Below are 18,095 nucleotides of genomic sequence, written 5' to 3' on the forward strand. Positions count from 1 at the left end.
CGACCCCTTTCCCCCGCGGCCCTTCCGGCTGAGGAGAGCCCGGGGCTCGGCCGCCGCCGCCGCCTCCCCGCCCTCCCGAGGAGACCTCGGGCAGGGGGCCCTCCGCCCACTGCCCCCGCCGGGCCGCCGCGGCGGGGCAGCGCCGAGCCTTCCCGCGGCCCTCGCGGAGCCCCCTCACCTGGGGCCAGCGGGGGGGGGCCGGGGCTCGCTCCCCTCCCCCCGCCGAAGAGACCGCCCCGCCTGAAGACTGATATTTTATATTTCTCTCCTTTTTTTTTATTTTTTTTGCTTGTTTTTTTTTTCCTTTAATTTTTTAAAGGGTCCAGCCTCGCAACTAGGCTGCTTCTCCTCCCCCCCCCCCCTTCCAGCTCTCGGGGGTCTTGCGGGGCTTGTCGCGGTGGAGGGGGCCCCCCCGCCTCCTGCTCTCGGCGGGCGCTTGGCGGGGTGCGGGCTCCCCTGAAGAGACCCGCCCAGCCGTGTGGACTTCGCGGGGCTCCCGCGGCCCCGGAGGACAGCTTTTTTTTTTTTTTTTTTTTTTTTTTGGGGGGGGGGGGGGAGACGAGCCTCCCCGAAGACGCTCTGGGATTTGCCCCTTCCTCCTCCTCCTCCGAAAAGACTGGGGCTCGGCCTCCGCCGCCAGACGCCTCCGTCCTTCCCCGAAGAGACTTCGAGGGTCACCCACAGTTTCCTCCTTCCGACCCCCTCCCCTTCCCCTCCCTCCTTTCCCCCCACGGAAGGATCCCCCCCCCCCCGCCGCCGCCAGCGGAGGATATTTTGGTCTCACCCTCTCAGCGAAGAGTATTTCTTTTTGGGGAGGGGGGGTTTCCGCAAGGGAATTTAATCCCTTGCTGGGCTGCCGAGGAGACTTTTTGCGGCCTCTCCTCTCTCAAGGAATACCTTCCCCCCTCCCCTGCCCCCGCAGATGGTTTTCGGGGTGCACCCCAGGAAATTTCCTTCTCCTGCCTTTACGAATTCTTCAGGCTTGCCTTGCTTCTGGCCCTAAAGTTTGTTTTTTATGATTTTAATTTTTAATTTATTTGGAATATATTTGGAGCAGGGAAGAAGAATCTGATTCTCCCCCCCCCCCGCCCCCTACCCTGTTGCCCTCGGACTCCGAAGAGACGAGCCTGGATTTTGCTCTCTCCCACCACCAGTCCTTCCCAGTCATTCCACGATTTGCCCCTTTCCCATCTGATGACTAAAGAAGCAGGAGGGAGGTTTCTGGATTAATTGCCCCCATCGGATTATTTATTTTTTCCTACTTCTCTTGCTTGGCCTCTGAGATAAGAGGAAGGAGGGATGTCAGCTGATTTTTACCCCTAGCCCCCTGGATTAATTACCCCCTTTTTATCCTCTTGTTGGATCAATTACCCCCTTCACCTTACCTCCGCTCCCTCCCCTCCTTACGCGAATGAGAAGACAAGAGGAACAGGGAGGATTTTGATCTTAATCTCCTGTCGTTGGATTACTTACCACCTCCCTCTTTCTGCTCTCCCCTTCCATGGTGGCTTTACCCCCCCTCTTTGATATCCAGAAGAAGAGAAAACGTTCTGAGTTTCTCTCTCTTTTTTTTTTTTTTAATTGTTATTTTTAAAAGCCCTGTCTTATACCACTCTCCTCCTGGATTATTTATCCTGCCACTATTTTGTGTGTATGTGCGTATGTAAATCCCTTATTTAATTGTATTATTATTTGTGCGTGTGCCTAGTCCCCCCCCTCCCCCCTTTCCCTCGCAGTGTCTGTCTCTCCCTCTCTCTCTCTCTCTCTCTCGCTCTCTCTCTCTCTGTCTGTCTCTTTCTTTCTTGTCGGAGGCTGTGGGATAATGGCGTGTGGGTTGTGGCTGTGAGGATGAGTTCCTGCTTCGTGCCGAACGGGGCCAGCCTGGAGGATTGCCATTCCAACCTCTTCTGCCTGGTGAGTGCCCGCCGCCGGCGCACACGCACCGCGGGCGCGGAGGGGGCGAGGGAGAAGCTTTCGGGGGGAGGGGAGGAAGGGGTAGTGGCAGCAAAGCAGCCATTTTTAGCATAGCTTCTGTTGGATGAGTCCTCAGAGTAGGCCCTGCCTGGAGCCAGCCAACTCTCCGGTGCCCCTCTGCTTCCCTCCCTCCCCCCCCCCCCCCGCCGCTGCTGTCTATCTAATGTTGCCCCTCCCTCCTTTTTCTCTCGATATTCTCCCTACAACTTGCCTTTTCCTGCTGTTTCCTTGCCTACAACTTTTTCTGCTTTCTCTTTAACCTTATCTCTGCTACTGAATGTGGTGTTTCCAGCAGGAGGTAGGGGGATCTCCTGCTCCTTTTCTCCCTGCCCCACATCTTCTTCCTCTAGTGAACTTTCTCCCCCCCTCCTCCCGCCCCCGTGACATCCCGAACAAATTCAGAGCTGAGACCTCCCCCTTTGCTTCCTAAATGGTTTCTTTTATTGCTTTTCGTTTATTTTTGTTTTAATTATTCTGGAGATCTGTTTTTAGTGATGCACTCTGTATGAAGTAGTGATATCTTCTGTTTTATTGTGCACCATTTTGTAGTGTGTTTTTTTTTTTTTTTAAACCTAAGTATGAAATTGTTTAAATTCTTGATTTTAGGCAGTTCCCGATTTGATTTAACTGGACCATGATGCAATTCTTGGTGGTTGTGATGACCTGTTTCATCTGCTTTCTCAGGCATATTAGCTAATTTTAGATGACTGCCTGGTATTTATTATTCTAGAGATTGTTATAAGTAAAAACCTGTGCCAAGCTGTTGTGCTGGTATTTTTGGAGGGAGGGGAATCTGGACAACCTGAACGTGCCTTCAGATTGCATCAGGCCTGCAGCTCCATATCAGTAGTATGTTTTTAAATCTTAGTCTTTCTAAGGTATCAACTGTTGCAAACTCCCTACCTTTCATCTAAATTGCTCCTTACTGAAGGTAGGAAGGCTGCCATGTTAGGTTTAAATGTTGCAGTAATCTTGTGTGTTGTCACATTAGGAAGAAAAAATTAGTTCTTGGCAAGTGTGCCATCTAACCTTCCTTCTCCCTTCTCAAATAGATCCCATGGGCAATGCTTCCAAAGTGCCTTAAGGTGACTGTTCTCAAGTGGGGGGGGGGGGGAACTTTGGTAGCCTTAAAACTTGGTACAGTGTTGCTTTGTAGATTATTCAGGAATTGTCTCTTTCCTATTAGGTATAATAATTGCAACTCTTTTACTTTGTAAAGTAATGTGGATCTTTGTCTGGAAGGGGATTTAGTGCATCTTAACCAGTGTGGACTTAAATCAGATATGTAATTTTCAGGATAGAAACAGGATTTAAAATTCTTAAAATGTAGTGTGAGAAATGAAAAGCACGAGAGTGCACTCGAAAGGCTTCCTGTGTGAGGGAGAGAATATTTTAAAATGGATAAGCTTGTGAAATTTTCCCAAATGCTAGATTACTGGAAGAATGTATGCTTAAGCTAGATGTACTGTATTATCTATTTCCTTAGAGAAATATTGAATTTAAAAGGTAGTGTATGCATAAATAAAGCTTGAAGATCTTTGCTAAGGTAAATGTTTAATGTAATTATTTGCAGACTATAACTGTACAATTTACTAATGTCATGCACTTTTTCAGTTTTTTATTTAAAATTAAATCTTACTTTTCCCTCTGCAATCTTAATGCTGCAGTGAAAATTAACCACTCTTGCTTTACTGCAGTTATTTAAAGAGATTGAAAATAAACAGGCACCTTATTTTATAATGTATCTTGTAAGTATAGTTTATCTTAAGTTTTGCTGATATAATCCTTCCTTGTTCCTCCCACCCTCCTCTTTCTGTGTCACCATCTTGGTATAGCAGGGTGTTTCAGTTACAAAAAGCTGACCGTTTCCAGTTCCCTTCCAAGAGACTTGGAATTACTTCTCGACTTTGGTTTTCCTCCTTGTCCCCCTTCCAGTGTCTGATAATTGTTCTTTTCCTTCCCTTAGGCTGATCTAACTGGGATTAAATGGAAGCGATATGTATGGCAGGGTCCAACATCTGCCCCAATTCTCTTTCCGGTCACGGAAGAGGACCCTATTTTGAGCAGCTTCAGTCGCTGTCTGAAGGCGGATGTACTTGGTGTTTGGCGTCGAGACCAAAGACCTGGACGCAGGGAGCTATGGATATTTTGGTGGGGTGATGATCCCAACTTTGCTGATCTTATTCATCATGATCTTTCAGGTAGGTTTAATTAAAATACCTTCTGTTGACTGGTGGAAGGATACTGTTACTCAGGGCTGTCTCCTGCCAGTCTTTACAAAATCTATACTAGGTGGACTATTTATTGTCTATAGTTTTATTACTACAAGTCTGTGACTTTTGAGTTTGTGGTGATAGTGGATAGGGCTCTCAGAAAAGCCAAATTATGGCAGTGCGCTAGTCAAACAGTTGGTATCTGTTTAGGTGGTCTTTGGCTGCTAGATATTCAAGGAGCAATTTTGTGCCCCCCACTTATTTACTGTGTTTCTTTTGAGAAATCAAGTAAGCCTAAGAATTTTGACTTTGACTTTCTCAGAAAAGATATGCCCTGAGCTTTGCTTGTGAATCAAAAGTGGGGGGGTCTGATGTCTTAAATATGTTTTGATAAGATCTCTTTTGTTGGGCAATTCGCATTTCCAAGTTCACATACTAAACTCCATTTTATTATTATGTCAAAAAAAAAAAAAAAAGAAAAGTAGTGATCTGAGAACTTGTGGACCATATGGAGTTTTCTTGATTGGAAGTCAAATCAGCAGCAATGAGTCTTAAAAGGCATCTGAAACTAGCTTGCTCTTTTTGTGCAAGAATCTTTAAACCATGTATTTCTATATATATATGTATTTTTTTTTCCCCCTGCACTCCAATGCTTTGAACCTGTACTTGCTTTCAACCTTAGACTTGCCACTTCTGAAAGACAGAATATTTATATTTTTCAATATATTTTTTTTGTACCTCAGTTCGGCACCCTATTTTGACGATATTTACTTGTTGATCTCAATTCCTAAAGCAGATAGCTTTCCAAGCCATCTATGAGAAGAGAAAGCTAAGTTGCTTGTCAGCAAGGTGATTAAGTTAACTTTTAAACTGCTGTCTCTGTAAGTCTATTGGTGAGACAACCCTGATACTAGAAAAGAAGTAAACTGCATCTCTCTACTGTCATTTCCAGTGATATACAGTATTCAGATTACTGAAGTGTAAAACTGAGACCCAGGTCTGGTGACCTAGTAACTAGGATTTGTTAATACTATCTGTAGGCCAAAGCACAAATGTAAATTTGAAGCGCTACTAAGGATGTTGACTTGAAACAATTTACATTATTTTGTATGAAAACTCCGCTATTATATGATTTGGAAAAGAATCAAAGTACTAGAATGACAGTTTTTGATGGAATAGTTGGCTTTAAAGTTTAGGCTGCTGCTGTCTGTCCTGGAGATGGAAACTTCACTGCTTAAATGTCACTTGCAGTGTAGGCTGCTTAATACTGTAGTGCATTTACAGCTTCTTTATTTTGCCCTGTGAATAACCTCAGTCTTGACTTGCAGGGACCACGCTTTGTATTGCTGAGATGTAACTTAGGCTAAATGCTGTTTTTGGCCTGGACCTGCCCTGAGCCAAGACCAACACTTGTGCACAAGTACCCATGTAAATTTTGTATGTGGTTGGTGCGATTATATTGAGGCAAGAATGTTATGCTTTTTGTGTAGAACAGAAAATACATATTAAGTCATCTGGAGACTGCATTTCTATTCTTGCTGGCCACCAGAATTATCTGTTGGAACAACTTCCTTTACCTTTTGAATCTATCTGCTAGTGACTTAATATGAGATGCCTTTTGAAAATATTGGTGTTTTGTAGCTGACCTTTTAGATTAGCATGTATTCATGCTTCTACAGAATTGCACTTTTGTGCGAATAGATAGCAGATATCTTCCTATGTACTTATTCTCTAGGATAGGTTAAGAGTTGGTGAGAGAGAGAGAGAGATAGTAGAGGTTTAGTTTTTCCCAGCCATGTCTCTGCAATTGTTTCGGGTGTTTTCTTTGTTCAGGTCACTGGTGGATGTCTGCACTTCAGTATAGAGGTTATTTTGCATCTGTCTTGCCATTAGACATTTTTCAACATAAACGTTTACCACCTGGGAGACTGTGACCTATGTCTGTGTAGACATATCTGACCTATTGGTTTTAGCAAGCATGGTCTTGTCCCTTTCTAATTAGGAAGGAACGTTATGGTCTTTTAGATTATGTTAGTCTGCTTGGTTCAATGTGACCAAAGGCTGATAAAGATATTAATCAGCTAGATTGTGGAGGAGATGGCTGAGGAGCGCCTGCACCTGTATTCTTTTTCTTCCCCCTTACACAAAATCTTAACATGAACTCATATAAGAAAACATTGCTTGGGTTCAGCCATAATTCTATCTGACCTTTGTCATAGACCTAGTGGATTTTTTTTTTTCATTGGTGGACAATTTCTCCTAGTACTTCATGTTGCCCTGTTCTTCTGATATTGCTTGTTACATTTTCAATGGGAAAGACAAATTACTTCATGGAGGAGGCTTGTTACCTGCAGAATTGACTGGAACTTGTTTGTGGCTGACAGTTAAGGTGCTGCCTCATTTACAACTCTTCTACAAGATAGAAGACGAACCGTCCCAAAGAATAGAGTGGAGAAGCAAGGAAGGAAGGGAGGGGCTAAGAAAAGTCCATTGCTGCTCGTGTGTCATTTATTTTACCTAGCGGCAGACTTCTCTTAGGGAAATGAGATTTGAAAGAGCTCTAGTTAAAAATATGTCTGGACGGTATTAAGAACTTTGATTCTGTCTTTCTTTGGTATGAAACTATGCCTGTTGAGGAGAGGTTAGTATTCTGACAGTTTTTGATTCTCTCTTGAGTTGTAGTTTCAGTGAATAATGGGCACTCATTGCCTGGAACAGATCTTGGTCATCAACCCTGAGGGATTTGACGTATGGCAGCCTTCAAGAATCTCTTTATCCCCTACAGAGCCCTTTTCCAAGATCACTTCAAAAGGGAATAGTTTTGTGGGTGTGCGTCTATGCATATCAGATTTAAAAAAAAAAAAAAAGAAGTGTGTGCATATATATATAGAGAGAGAGAGAGAGAGTGTTATATCTTCAGCCTGTACGCTCTAGAAGTTCATTCTTTGCCCTGAAGATATGTTCAAATGACTGCTACTGACTATATCTGAATTCTCATAGCAAGCCTTGGGTAACTGTCTTGCTGATGGTCAGGGGTGGTTGTTGCCTGGGGCCACGTCAAAAGGAGAAAAGGAGACTTGTTCAGAAATGATGATTGATCAGTAATATTGACTTCACTCAATCTTTTTTTTTTTTCCTCCCTAGAAAACACTTTTTTTTTTTCTCCATATTACATACGATAAATAAAGTCTGTTCCTCTCCTAACATAGCTGAAGGCAGACAGAAGCTATAAAAATGTCGCTTTATCCTCCAGCAACCTCAAAGGTTATCTTTGTGTTGTGACAGTGAGGCTTGATTAGAGTAATTCCTGCAACTCGACGCTTAAAGTAGGACATCTCTTCAGGTTTCAGAATGCGGTGCTTTCTCACCGATCTGGTCAACAGTTATTTTATTAAATAGACTCTCTTTTATTTTAAAGTGGTTATGTATACATTGTGTGTGTGTGTGTGTATATATATATATATAAAGTGTGTGTGTATATATATATGTAAAATATATAATTGGTTGTGGGTGGTTTCAATCCTGAAAACAGTTGGGTATGAATTATGCACAAGAGGTAATCTGAAGGAAATGGTTACAATTTGAATAGTGTTTGGATAGGGGAATACTCCAGTATGCTTTTGACCTTCAAATTGCATCTTTTAAGTAGTGAGCTATAAGATGTGGATTTTTCCTTCTGCTATCTAGGAAATCTTCTTAATTTACTTTAAAAATTAAAGAGTTTTTCATGTACCTGTCATATATAAAGTTAATCAGTTCTTGTTTGCTGAACAGTCTTCAGCGCAACTCAATGAGGGATAAATGCTAGTCTTGACTCTCGTGCCAGGCTTGCAGGAAGGCTTTAAAGAATAAGGAGAAAGGTCTATATAGTGATGCTGATCTGTTGATCCTATATGGTAAAAATGACAGCAGTCATGGCAGCAGAGACTAAATGTTGGGTGATTCTCAATGTGTGTGATAGATTATATTCTTGTTTCCAAACGAATCTGAATTGGTTGATCTGTAATGTGGTCAGCATTAGGTGTCTCATTTCTCCTAATATGAGAGAAACTAGAACATGAGCCAGTTAACACAGCGAGTGTTTGTAAAAAGCTAGCCAGTTGCAAGTAGTCCACAAAGTGAACTTTGAAAATAGTTTTGTTAGTGGTTTGCCCACACTTTTTCCTTAACACCATTTGCCTCCTGAAACCCTTCAACTTGAAGGAAAAGGATGCCTTCTTAAAAAATTTGTACCCAGTGTCCATATACTGAGCTTAATTAGCTTGTCTGTGGTGGATACCTATGTTCCTATATACATAAAAAGAAAGCATTATGAATATTTGTTATTTGTGGCATGGCGATCTGGTGCTTTAGCATCTTCCATCCTCCATGTTTGAGGTGTGTCCACTCCAGCAAAACTGCCGCTAAGCGTTATGCAAAAATTCCTGAAGCAGTCTCTGTAGAACTTCTGTGACTTGTCACCTTCAAGCCGCTAGTCACATCAAGTGACGAGTGCTATTTAATTTTATTTTCCTATTTATTTATTTACTTATTTTTGTTCTGGCAAATGTGCCTGTGAAATATTTGTGGAGTAAGGTGAAAAATACTGGGTAACAGTAAATGAGGATTTTATATCATAATAGGCTGGTTATGGGTACAATGTCACATCCATAATACACCTCTATAAAAGCAATGAGTCCATTGTCACTAAAGATAAGATTTAACAATGCAAGTAGAATCTCTTTGCATATGGTATTACTCAAAGATGGCAGGGAAGAAGATATTAGAACATTTAGCTCAAAAGTTAATTATTTATCTTTCAGCTTTTCTCCTTTTGTGGCCATACTCTAGGTCTCCAGAGAAGCAAAAAAGCCGCAGCTATAAAGCTAACGAATGCTGAAGGTTACTTATTATCTTGTTATCTAAATAAACAAGCATATTTACATATTTACAAAAATGTAACACTTTTTTTTAATAATTGGAACATAAATTCTCTGCTGGATAGAGAAGGTATGAGGTCTGTATATGTGAGGCTGGTGAAGGCTAGCACTAGAAAAGCTGATTTGTATTGATGTTGAATATCGAGCATGGTCTTGGACAGTAGCTCACGTTTTGGCTTGCTTCTCAGCTATGAAGTTTTCCAACTGATCTAGATATCTGAGGCCTTTTCGGTGAATACAGGTAACAGATACAACTTGGCTGGAAACAAAATTAGGGTGTCTTACTGAGATTCTTAAAATAGTATTTTTGAATTGTAGTCAATCTGTCTACACACAAAATCCTTTGTTTAGCCTTTTGTAAGGGATGTAGGTCCTCAATTACTACTTTGTACTTTAACTGGATCGTTCTTGCTGTGAGCAATTTTATTTAATTTTAGAATTAAATACTTGAATTCAATAATGTAGTTTTAAAAAATAGTAACACTTGGAGTAAAGCTTTCTGTCATATGTTATTGTTATATTACATAGAGCAGTAATTCCATGCTACTTTGCTTATTACACTTTCCTGGTAATTTGAAACTTATGTGGAAAGTGTGATTGGTTGTATAAATCAGAGTTTTGCATCAGTTTGTTTCTATAACTGGCTTGCTGTCAAAAGGCAACTCGAGGAAAATCTGTGAAGGTAAGTAACACCTTTTAAAGATGTGTCTAAGTCATGATACTAAGGAATGGATTTTTCCTCTATGTGATTGAAGCTGATTTGGGGGTAGAAAAGCATAGTCTGAAATGCAGACTTGACTGTGATTTGTTTCCTCAGATACTTTGTGTTAGAGGTTCATTGAGCATTAAGATGATGTTTTTAATGGGATGGTAAATATGTTAAACCTTTTCAAGAGTTGATGCTTATTAGTGGTGTTTTGCTGAGAGGATCAGCTAGACAGTGAAAGAAAGAAGAGGACAACCCATGTTCTTTAAATGTGTTCTTAAAACCGTATTTTTTTCTGTTGTGTATTTCTCCACTGCAAAATAGGTCAAAAAACTTCAGAAATGGTGTTCTTATAAAAAAAAGCATGCACTAGGCAAAGACGTATTTGTCAGCATTCCTTGATTCTTAAATTTGGCTAAATATCTGTAGGTAACAAATGTGATTTAAAACATCTGAGTTGAATGGAAACAGTATCAAGAAACTGCTTTTTCAGGATTCATTAGAAATGGCAGGGCTTTTGTATTCAGATCGTGCTTCCAAACTCCTGTCTCACAGTATGCTTGTCTAAGAGCACCAGAAAGAGAAAGGGGCGTAATCAGTGAAAGTGAACTCTACTGTTGTTTCAGGTGAACTTATGAAGAATGTGAAGTAGGACATAAAAGTAATGAAAGCAAATCAGCATTCTAAAACTATTTCATTAATTTTGAATGGTAGTAATATCAAGAAGGTGTTAGCTGAAAAAAGTTTGCCTGTTGCGTAGTATGGAAGCTACGTTTTCCTGATCATTGTTTCCCATAGTTTTTTATTTGGTGATATTTTTAAGCTTTGCTTAAAGAAAGCTCTCCATTTAATATTTGGTCTAAAGAGGTAGGGAACAAAATTCATTATACTGGGGTGAGGTGTGTGTGCGTCTGAGAGAGAGAGAGGGAGGTTTGATAGAAATGTATGGAAGAGTAGAGTGGTTTGGACAGCTAAGAGGACTAGCCAAAGTATCTGTAATGTCCAAGTTGCCAGAGCACTCCTGTGGTTATCACTCATCTGAAGTGAAATTGTGACTTAACGCCTTAAAATAAATAAGCAACTTTTTTGATCTGCTATCACAGGGTGAACATTTAGGATTATTCTGTTTAAGAAATATTTGAAGACAAAGGTATCTCTTCCTCTCTTTCCTTTCTTAATGGTATATTTTGTACAATTTCTGCTAAGTAGGAGATTTCTCTGATGTTGAGAGAAAGCAATTTGAGTGAAGAAAGAAGATAGGTGGGAGATGTGAGCAGATGTCATAATTTGCTCCTTCCATTCCCCACTCAAAAAGGGGGAAATAGACTTCAGAAGGACACAGAACGCTTATTTATTGCTGCTATTTGCATGAATTTGAATAATATTCTGAAATGGGAGAATTTCTAGCTGGCATCTTATTTAACCTTCCTTTTCTATAGCAAGATTCACTTTGGTTTAAGCAGGCGGTCTTATTCTGGACGCCAGATATTCTTTCTGATGAGTAAGCATGTTTATTTTAAAAGGCAGCATGCCATTAAAGGTTTTAATTGCAACTTCCATATAATGCCTTCCACTTCCCCATATAATGTGCTTGTCCTCTGTAATTCTGAAGAGCTCTCTGAATTGTCTTAATTTACTGCTGAAACAATCTTGTGGCAAGTTCTTGCATGTAAACTTTTGTTCGTAACCTTGTCGTCAGCGTAACTATTAATGCTGAATGAGATACCTAGCACTCTGTAACGTCTTCAGAAAATGGAACCCTCTCCTTGGTGTCCATAGTCTGACCACTGAAGGACAAGCCCTGAATTACGCTTCCGTATAGTTGTGACTTCAGCATCTTTCTCTCTATTGATACGCTAATATGCCAAAACAAAATTAGGCATGAAGACTGGAAATGGCTCTTTCTGTTTCCGCTTATAATAGGTAATTGATGCAGGGGATGTTCTTGGAACAATTTTTTAAATTACAAGAGCCATATAGAAACCAACTATTTAACCTTTGAAATGGTGTGGAGTTTATTGTGCAGTTAAAGTCCAATATCATTAAGCTTTGTAGTTAATGTTTGTTCTATTGAGCTGCTTGTTTGCCACCAGTTGAGCAGTTATGTGCTGAACAGCAAGGCTGCCTGTAGGACAGGGTTGCTCATTTGTGTATGTCTACAAATCTCTGTGCTCAGGAAAAATGTGTCCACTTGGCACAGACGTTTTATACCCTTTGACTTTGAACCTTTGTTGCTTTTTGTTACAAGTTTTTCTGGTACAATGTTTTAGTAAGTTACTATATTATCTTGTGGCTGTATGATTTTAAAAAAAAAAAAAAAAGTTACTGCTGCACTTCCATGCTGAAATAGAGTGATGGAGAGGAAAATCATTGTGAAGTCTCTTATTTGGAAATACAGCTCCTTGCTTTGCTTTGTCTTTACCAGAAAATGATCTCGGGGGTAACTACTTGTCTGTAAGGATGTGCATCTCTTCATTTATAAATGGCGGGACGTGTCTGTTTACTCTTCTTTTGTCCCTTGGAGAATGATGCTAGGATAAAGAGTAATTCTCCTTAACTCTCAGTACTGATTGGGAGTGAAAAACATGTATTTTACTTATGTGGAATATAGCAAGGCACAGATCTGGCTCCCATATTCTGCTTGCAATAGTGTCTTGAAACTGCTTTCTCTTTTATGTCTTAAACAAAAAAAAAAACACTCTACAGGTCCTCACGATACACAATGTTTGTTTTTGTTTTTTTCTAAATAACTAAGTGTCTGATTTTTCTACATGCTCTCTAATTTAAGTATATTGAGACTTTAGTTAATACTATTGCAGCCTTTTAAGCTTGTAAGTGGCTTCCAGATAAAGGTGAAGGGTTTGTTTCAAAGGAGGATTTAAAATGCAAGGACTTAGCTGCATTACTAAGGTTTTCTGACCATTGACCAAACTGGTGGAAAGCTATTTGAACCAAAATCCTTTGTGAAGGAGAGGTGACCAGACAGGGCTCTGATATAAGAGTAGTTACATGGAATTAAATGTGAACCCAAGCCTCTCTTTCTGGGGGTGTGCAGTGAAAGCCTGAGGGGCAATGGACATGAGATAGGAACAACTTGTTTGAACTATGAGTGGGGGTTGGAGCAGATGACCTCCAGCGGTCCCTTTCAACCTAAATTATTCTATGACTATTGAGAGACTGAAGTAAAAATGTCTCCTTATCTGTGTCAGACAGTCTTCTAGTCTCTGCTGCTACCTGGAGTATAAAAGCAATGGCAGTGTAACTATGTTAGGTTAGTCCAAGGTGAGCAGTAGCAGATGTTTAAGGATATATGTAAAACACAGTATACCAGGAAGTTGCAGGCTTAAAGATAAGACCCGATTGTCAGTAATTTGAGGACAAGATTTTAAGGTTTCTTATTTTGTGTTCCATATTATGTGCTCTATATTATATGTTGCTGGAAAGGAATGGTATTATATACTCAGAGGTATTGCAGGAACCTTAAAATGTCCCTCATTTTTCTTGTGTAACATGGTTGACATTGTAATTCTCTGGGCTGGCATGTATACTTTTAGGACCAGTAAACTACTATCAAACACTGATTTGAGCCAGCATGGTTGAAGAGATTACAGCTTCTTGTAAGGAATTTTGCCTTCCCGTTTGGCAAGTCAACTTGTTTTGTGCAAGTTGAATTCCATGACTGATATTGATTTGGGGGGGCACAGGACTCTGTAGTTAAACACTGAAATCTTATCAGTATGAGCTGGGCTTTGTCTTCATGCTTGCTGCTTTCCTCTTCTATGCTTAGTCAGAAAGCAGGACTAGCCTACTTAAATATCTTTTTTTTGTTGTTGCTTTGATTTAAAAAAAAAAAAAAAAACTGCGACTCCTCTGGGGCAGAATCAGGCTGCTCTTACCAGTGTTTTATAAAACTTACTTTTTTCTTCCTCATCAAGAAATTGATAAACATTAAGGGTCAATTAATTGATGAAATTTTGCTCAACTCTCCTCAGTCAATGGTAGTTAAAAATATTCAGGTGTATTAAAAATCTGGCCTTGGGCAATTTGTTTTTAAGCATAACTGCCAACTATCTTTTCAGGGTAAATAGTTCAGACTAGTCAAAACATGAGCCACCTTGCAAACAGATTGGTGTACGCTGATCTTTTAGGATAAAATATGTAATATCTTGGTGCTAGTTGTTTTCTTTTGTGTACAAATACTTCTTTTCTGAGAGAAATTTCTGTAGCTGAATACTTTTAGCAGTTACATTGTTATGAGTAGAGTTATTACCTGAATGTTGCAGGATTTTTTTTTCTTTTTTTATTACAAGTTATGCTATGAATATCTTAACATCCTTTCTTCTCCTCCAAGTTTTTGTAATAAGTCTAGTGCATGAAATAATAGGATGGAACTCTACTAATATTTTTTCCTTTGCATTGTAGAAGAAGAAGATGGTGTTTGGGAGAATGGACTTTCTTATGAATGTCGCACTCTACTTTTCAAAGCTGTTCATAACCTTTTGGAGAGGTGTTTAATGAATCGGAATTTTGTACGCATTGGGAAATGGTTTGTGAAGCCTTATGAGAAAGATGAAAAACCTATAAACAAAAGGTAGGTATTTTGCTTTATTAAATAAGTTGTAGGGTTTATTTAAGCTTTATGCTAGAATCTAATGCTAGCTTTATGCTAGCATTAAATTAGGAGCACTCTGTTTATGATTTGTTTGGGATCCTGGATCTTTGATCTTTCTTTCTTTTTCTTCTTTTTGTTTTTTCCCCTGCCTTTTTGGAGTTCTTCAAAACTTCCTTATGAAGAAAGGAAGTATTTTCTGTACTGGTGCTCGTATGTAGGCTGAGAGCTATTGAGAAGAAGCTAGAGCCTTCAAGAAAGACAAGGATAACTGTGAAGAGATACCTTATCTGGACCTACTAGTATAATCATTGAGACTATTTCTGATTTGGAAACACTACTATAGACTTATTCTTTGAGCGGTCAGGATCTAGGGAGCACTTTACAGGCAGGCAGCAGGTGTGAGTTGGGCAAATTGCATCTTACGGGAGATTGAGAAGGGAGTTTGTAATTCCAGCTGCTAGGCAGAAAGCAGGTTGTGTCAGGAAACATTGCTGTTGGAAGAACACACATGGCCCCCATATTGAAGGGGAGGAGAGAGAGGAGAGAATTTTAGTCTAGATTGGAAGGACTTCTTCTCATGGTTCTAATGTGGTTTGACATGGTCTATGTTGCCTAGCGATAAATAACGAAATGAGTAAAAACTAGGTTAGCTGGAACAAGTTTAATCGCTGTTCCCAAATCAGCTTTTAAAATCCGAAGTAATTTAAAGCTTAGATGGTGGATTTTTTTTTTTTCCCCCTTTTCTGCCCTCCCTCCTGTGTGTGGGTGTTTTAGTGTGAGTTAAATCTTGCATGCAGGAAACTTTGGGATCAGTGGCTTTGCTGTTTGGGTGTGGAGTTGGCCTTTGTTGACGTCTTCTGCAATAAATTTAAACTTGAAACAAAATTAGAGCTGTTTTGGAGTAAGAGGAGCAGAAGCACGTGTTTGTATTAATAGCTGTGAACTGCTGCTTTTAATTAATGTATAAACTTGTCCTTTATTTCTAGGCATCTCTTTCTCTACCCTAGTCAGGGCAAATGTCTCCTCTCTAGGGTGTCCTTGTCCATCCATTTCTTTAGTCTGTTGGCAGTTGGTGCTATAAATCAATAGTAAGGCGTTTACAATTTTGGCCTAAATAGTTAAAAGTTTTGGCACAGTCTAGCTCAGCTCATTTGGGGAACTGGTTTTCCAAAATGCTGTTTGAAGCTGGCATTAGTTATGCCATCTCTTATAGTAATTCTGCAAATCTCTTTGCAGCAGCTGGAAAAGCTGCTGCAAGCTTTTTAAAATATAACAACAGCATTGGTTTAATTTGGAGACTCTTTAATTTTTTGAAGAAGGTGAGAAGGTCTGCCTGCTTGATGAAAATAACTCTCTGAGGGATTGTTTTGTGGGTAGGCACACAACATCATAAGTCTAGGACTAGTGGAAAATATGTAGAAAGATGAGAAATCTGTATAAAAACACAATTTTGCACATTTTATGGAAATCTCAGTGTCTTCTACAAGACAGCTGAATACCACTTAATGTTCTGAGTAGTTGTTTTTAAGAAATGAAGTGAAGGGGGGTGGTGAAGAGATGTGCTTACTCTTGGCACGTTTGGCTCATCCCTTGTAGGAATATCCATAATTTGGGTAATCTGTGCTCCCTGAAAAGTTAGGCTGCATGGAGGTACCAACTCAGGCTTTTGTTGTTCCACGCAGCTTCCTGCAGGTAGAAATCCAGATCGTTGAGATAGGGGACACATCACAAAGTGACTGTAGCTACGAAGTTTGTCACTTTTGTGGTTGAGGTGGAAACGTCAACTGGAATGGTTTGAGAGGATTTTATTCTCCTGCGTAAATTAGAAGGCTTGTCTAGTCAAAAGAGATGTTTCCCTCTTACCGAATGTTAAGCACGACATTGCAACAAAGCATAAGGCGCTAATTCAGCACAAAGACTTGCAGCCTGCCTAGAAAACACTCTGAATGTTGTCTTATGTGCATCCTTATTGCCTTATTAGACAAGTGGTTTTACAGCTACATAGGCACGTCGCAGCTATTTCTTTTTTTGTTGGTTTTCAACCACTTCTGCATATTTTTCCTCCTCAGTAAACATCTTGCTGATGAAACTGAACATAAATTTATCTTTTCTTGTAGGTGAAACCAGTTTAAAAACTTAAAGGCGTTCTTCTGCCCATGGACACACATTTTTAATCAGAATGTTCTTAAGCTGTAGTTTTGTCTTTTTGGAGTTTTCTCCATCTTTCAAGTAGGAGTTTTAATATTCATAACGCTAATCTTAAAAATATATCATATAGTGCCTTGGTGTAGGAAGAATAGCCTTTTTCAGAAGAACTGGTCTGTTTCTTCCTCTGTTAGAGGTCTTTCGTGTGTGTTTGGCTCCTCCCTCTCTTCTTCCCCTTTTTCTCTTTGCTTTTGGGAAAAGTAATATTTCTCCTCTGCAGAAGTGGCCTCAGATGAATGTGGCAGGTATCGCATCTGTCTCAGAGAACACTACCTCTCTGAGGAAGGTAGTCGTGCTTCTCTATACTGCTTGTGTTGGTTAAATGTATGCCTCCTTCTTAAGGAAGAAAAAAGTTATCTTATGAGAGATTTGGTGTATGTTGCTGTATTCTTATTCCTTTGCTTCTTGCAAAACTTATTAAATGGTGGGGAAGTACAGGAGAAAACTGCATATACCCAAGAAAAGGAAGACTTTGCCCACTCTCTGGTATACCTGCATGAATGTTACCTTGCCTCAAGTCAGACCTTGTCATTGTTAACAATAGGCATGGAAGTTGATACCAAAGATATGTATGCTTTGCTATTTTGGGGGCATTCAGAAACTCTGAGTATAGAATTCACAAGCCTATATAATTTAGAAGTATTTACTATACTGGGTAAGAAGTACATCTGCTACCAGTCTGCTTTGGATCATAGTTTGTACTATCCTATACTTTGGGACTTGGCTACCTACTGTATAGACTTGTTCTCTGTGTATTATAATTTCAGTTTTAGATAAGGCTGGTTGTGTTTGCTGTCAATCTTTAGATCCAAGATCTTTGGTTAGATACTGGGTGGTCAGGGCTGTTAACTTTGTAATTTTTTTACATTACTTTCTGGAGCTTTAGTTGACGAGCTTATAGTAGTACAGGATCTTAGTCCCACTTTTTCACTTCCTTTCTCGTTGGCCAGCATGCAGACAGAGCTATTCCTCTCATTTGCAGCTGATCCCAGCTTATTTTTCTGAGTTCTGTTTGAAAAAGTGTTTCCACTGTACGTGAGGTTTTCTGTCATCTAGTATCCCAACCATAGGAGTCAGTTGTGTTGCGCTGTTCTTGTGCGGCAGTGCAGCAGGGAACTAAGACTATATGCCATTCTGTTATATGGTATAATAGCTTTGTATAGGATGCAGCAGGCTGGGAGATCCATGACATGACGTAAGGGTGTGATTTCTAGTAGGTGGTTGACTGTGATGACACGTCCTCAGGCAACCATGGCTTCCTTTCTGTTGCTATGTCACTCTTCTGCCTGTGTAAGGGTATACTTAAAAAGCCTGTTTCATCATTGTGTAGCATGTTTTCTTTTTTAAGAGTACAGTCCTTAATGTTTGTAAATTGGTGCCACTGTGACATGTGAATAAATGAGCAAGGAAGTAGGAATTATGTGGTTTTAGGTGTTTGCTATTTAATAATATTTATGGTGTGAGCC

At 40.0% G+C, this 18,095-nt stretch overlaps 1 protein-coding gene across 1 annotated transcript in view; it reads left to right on the top strand.

Moving 5' to 3' along the window:
* Positions 1 to 1,431: 1,431 nt before the first annotated feature.
* Positions 1,432 to 18,095, top strand: part of MED13 (mediator complex subunit 13) — a 58,546-nt gene continuing 41,882 nt past the window's right edge. Inside the window, exons 1-3 of the mRNA XM_068910175.1 lie at positions 1,432 to 1,914; positions 3,941 to 4,175; positions 14,235 to 14,403. Of these exons, the coding sequence (XP_068766276.1) occupies positions 1,849 to 1,914; positions 3,941 to 4,175; positions 14,235 to 14,403 (470 nt within the window). The 5' untranslated portion in view covers positions 1,432 to 1,848. The remainder of the gene's footprint in view (positions 1,915 to 3,940; positions 4,176 to 14,234; positions 14,404 to 18,095) is intronic.

The sequence above is a fragment of the Struthio camelus genome, chromosome 16, assembly GCF_040807025.1.
Source record: "Struthio camelus isolate bStrCam1 chromosome 16, bStrCam1.hap1, whole genome shotgun sequence".
Classification (NCBI taxonomy): domain Eukaryota; kingdom Metazoa; phylum Chordata; class Aves; order Struthioniformes; family Struthionidae; genus Struthio; species Struthio camelus.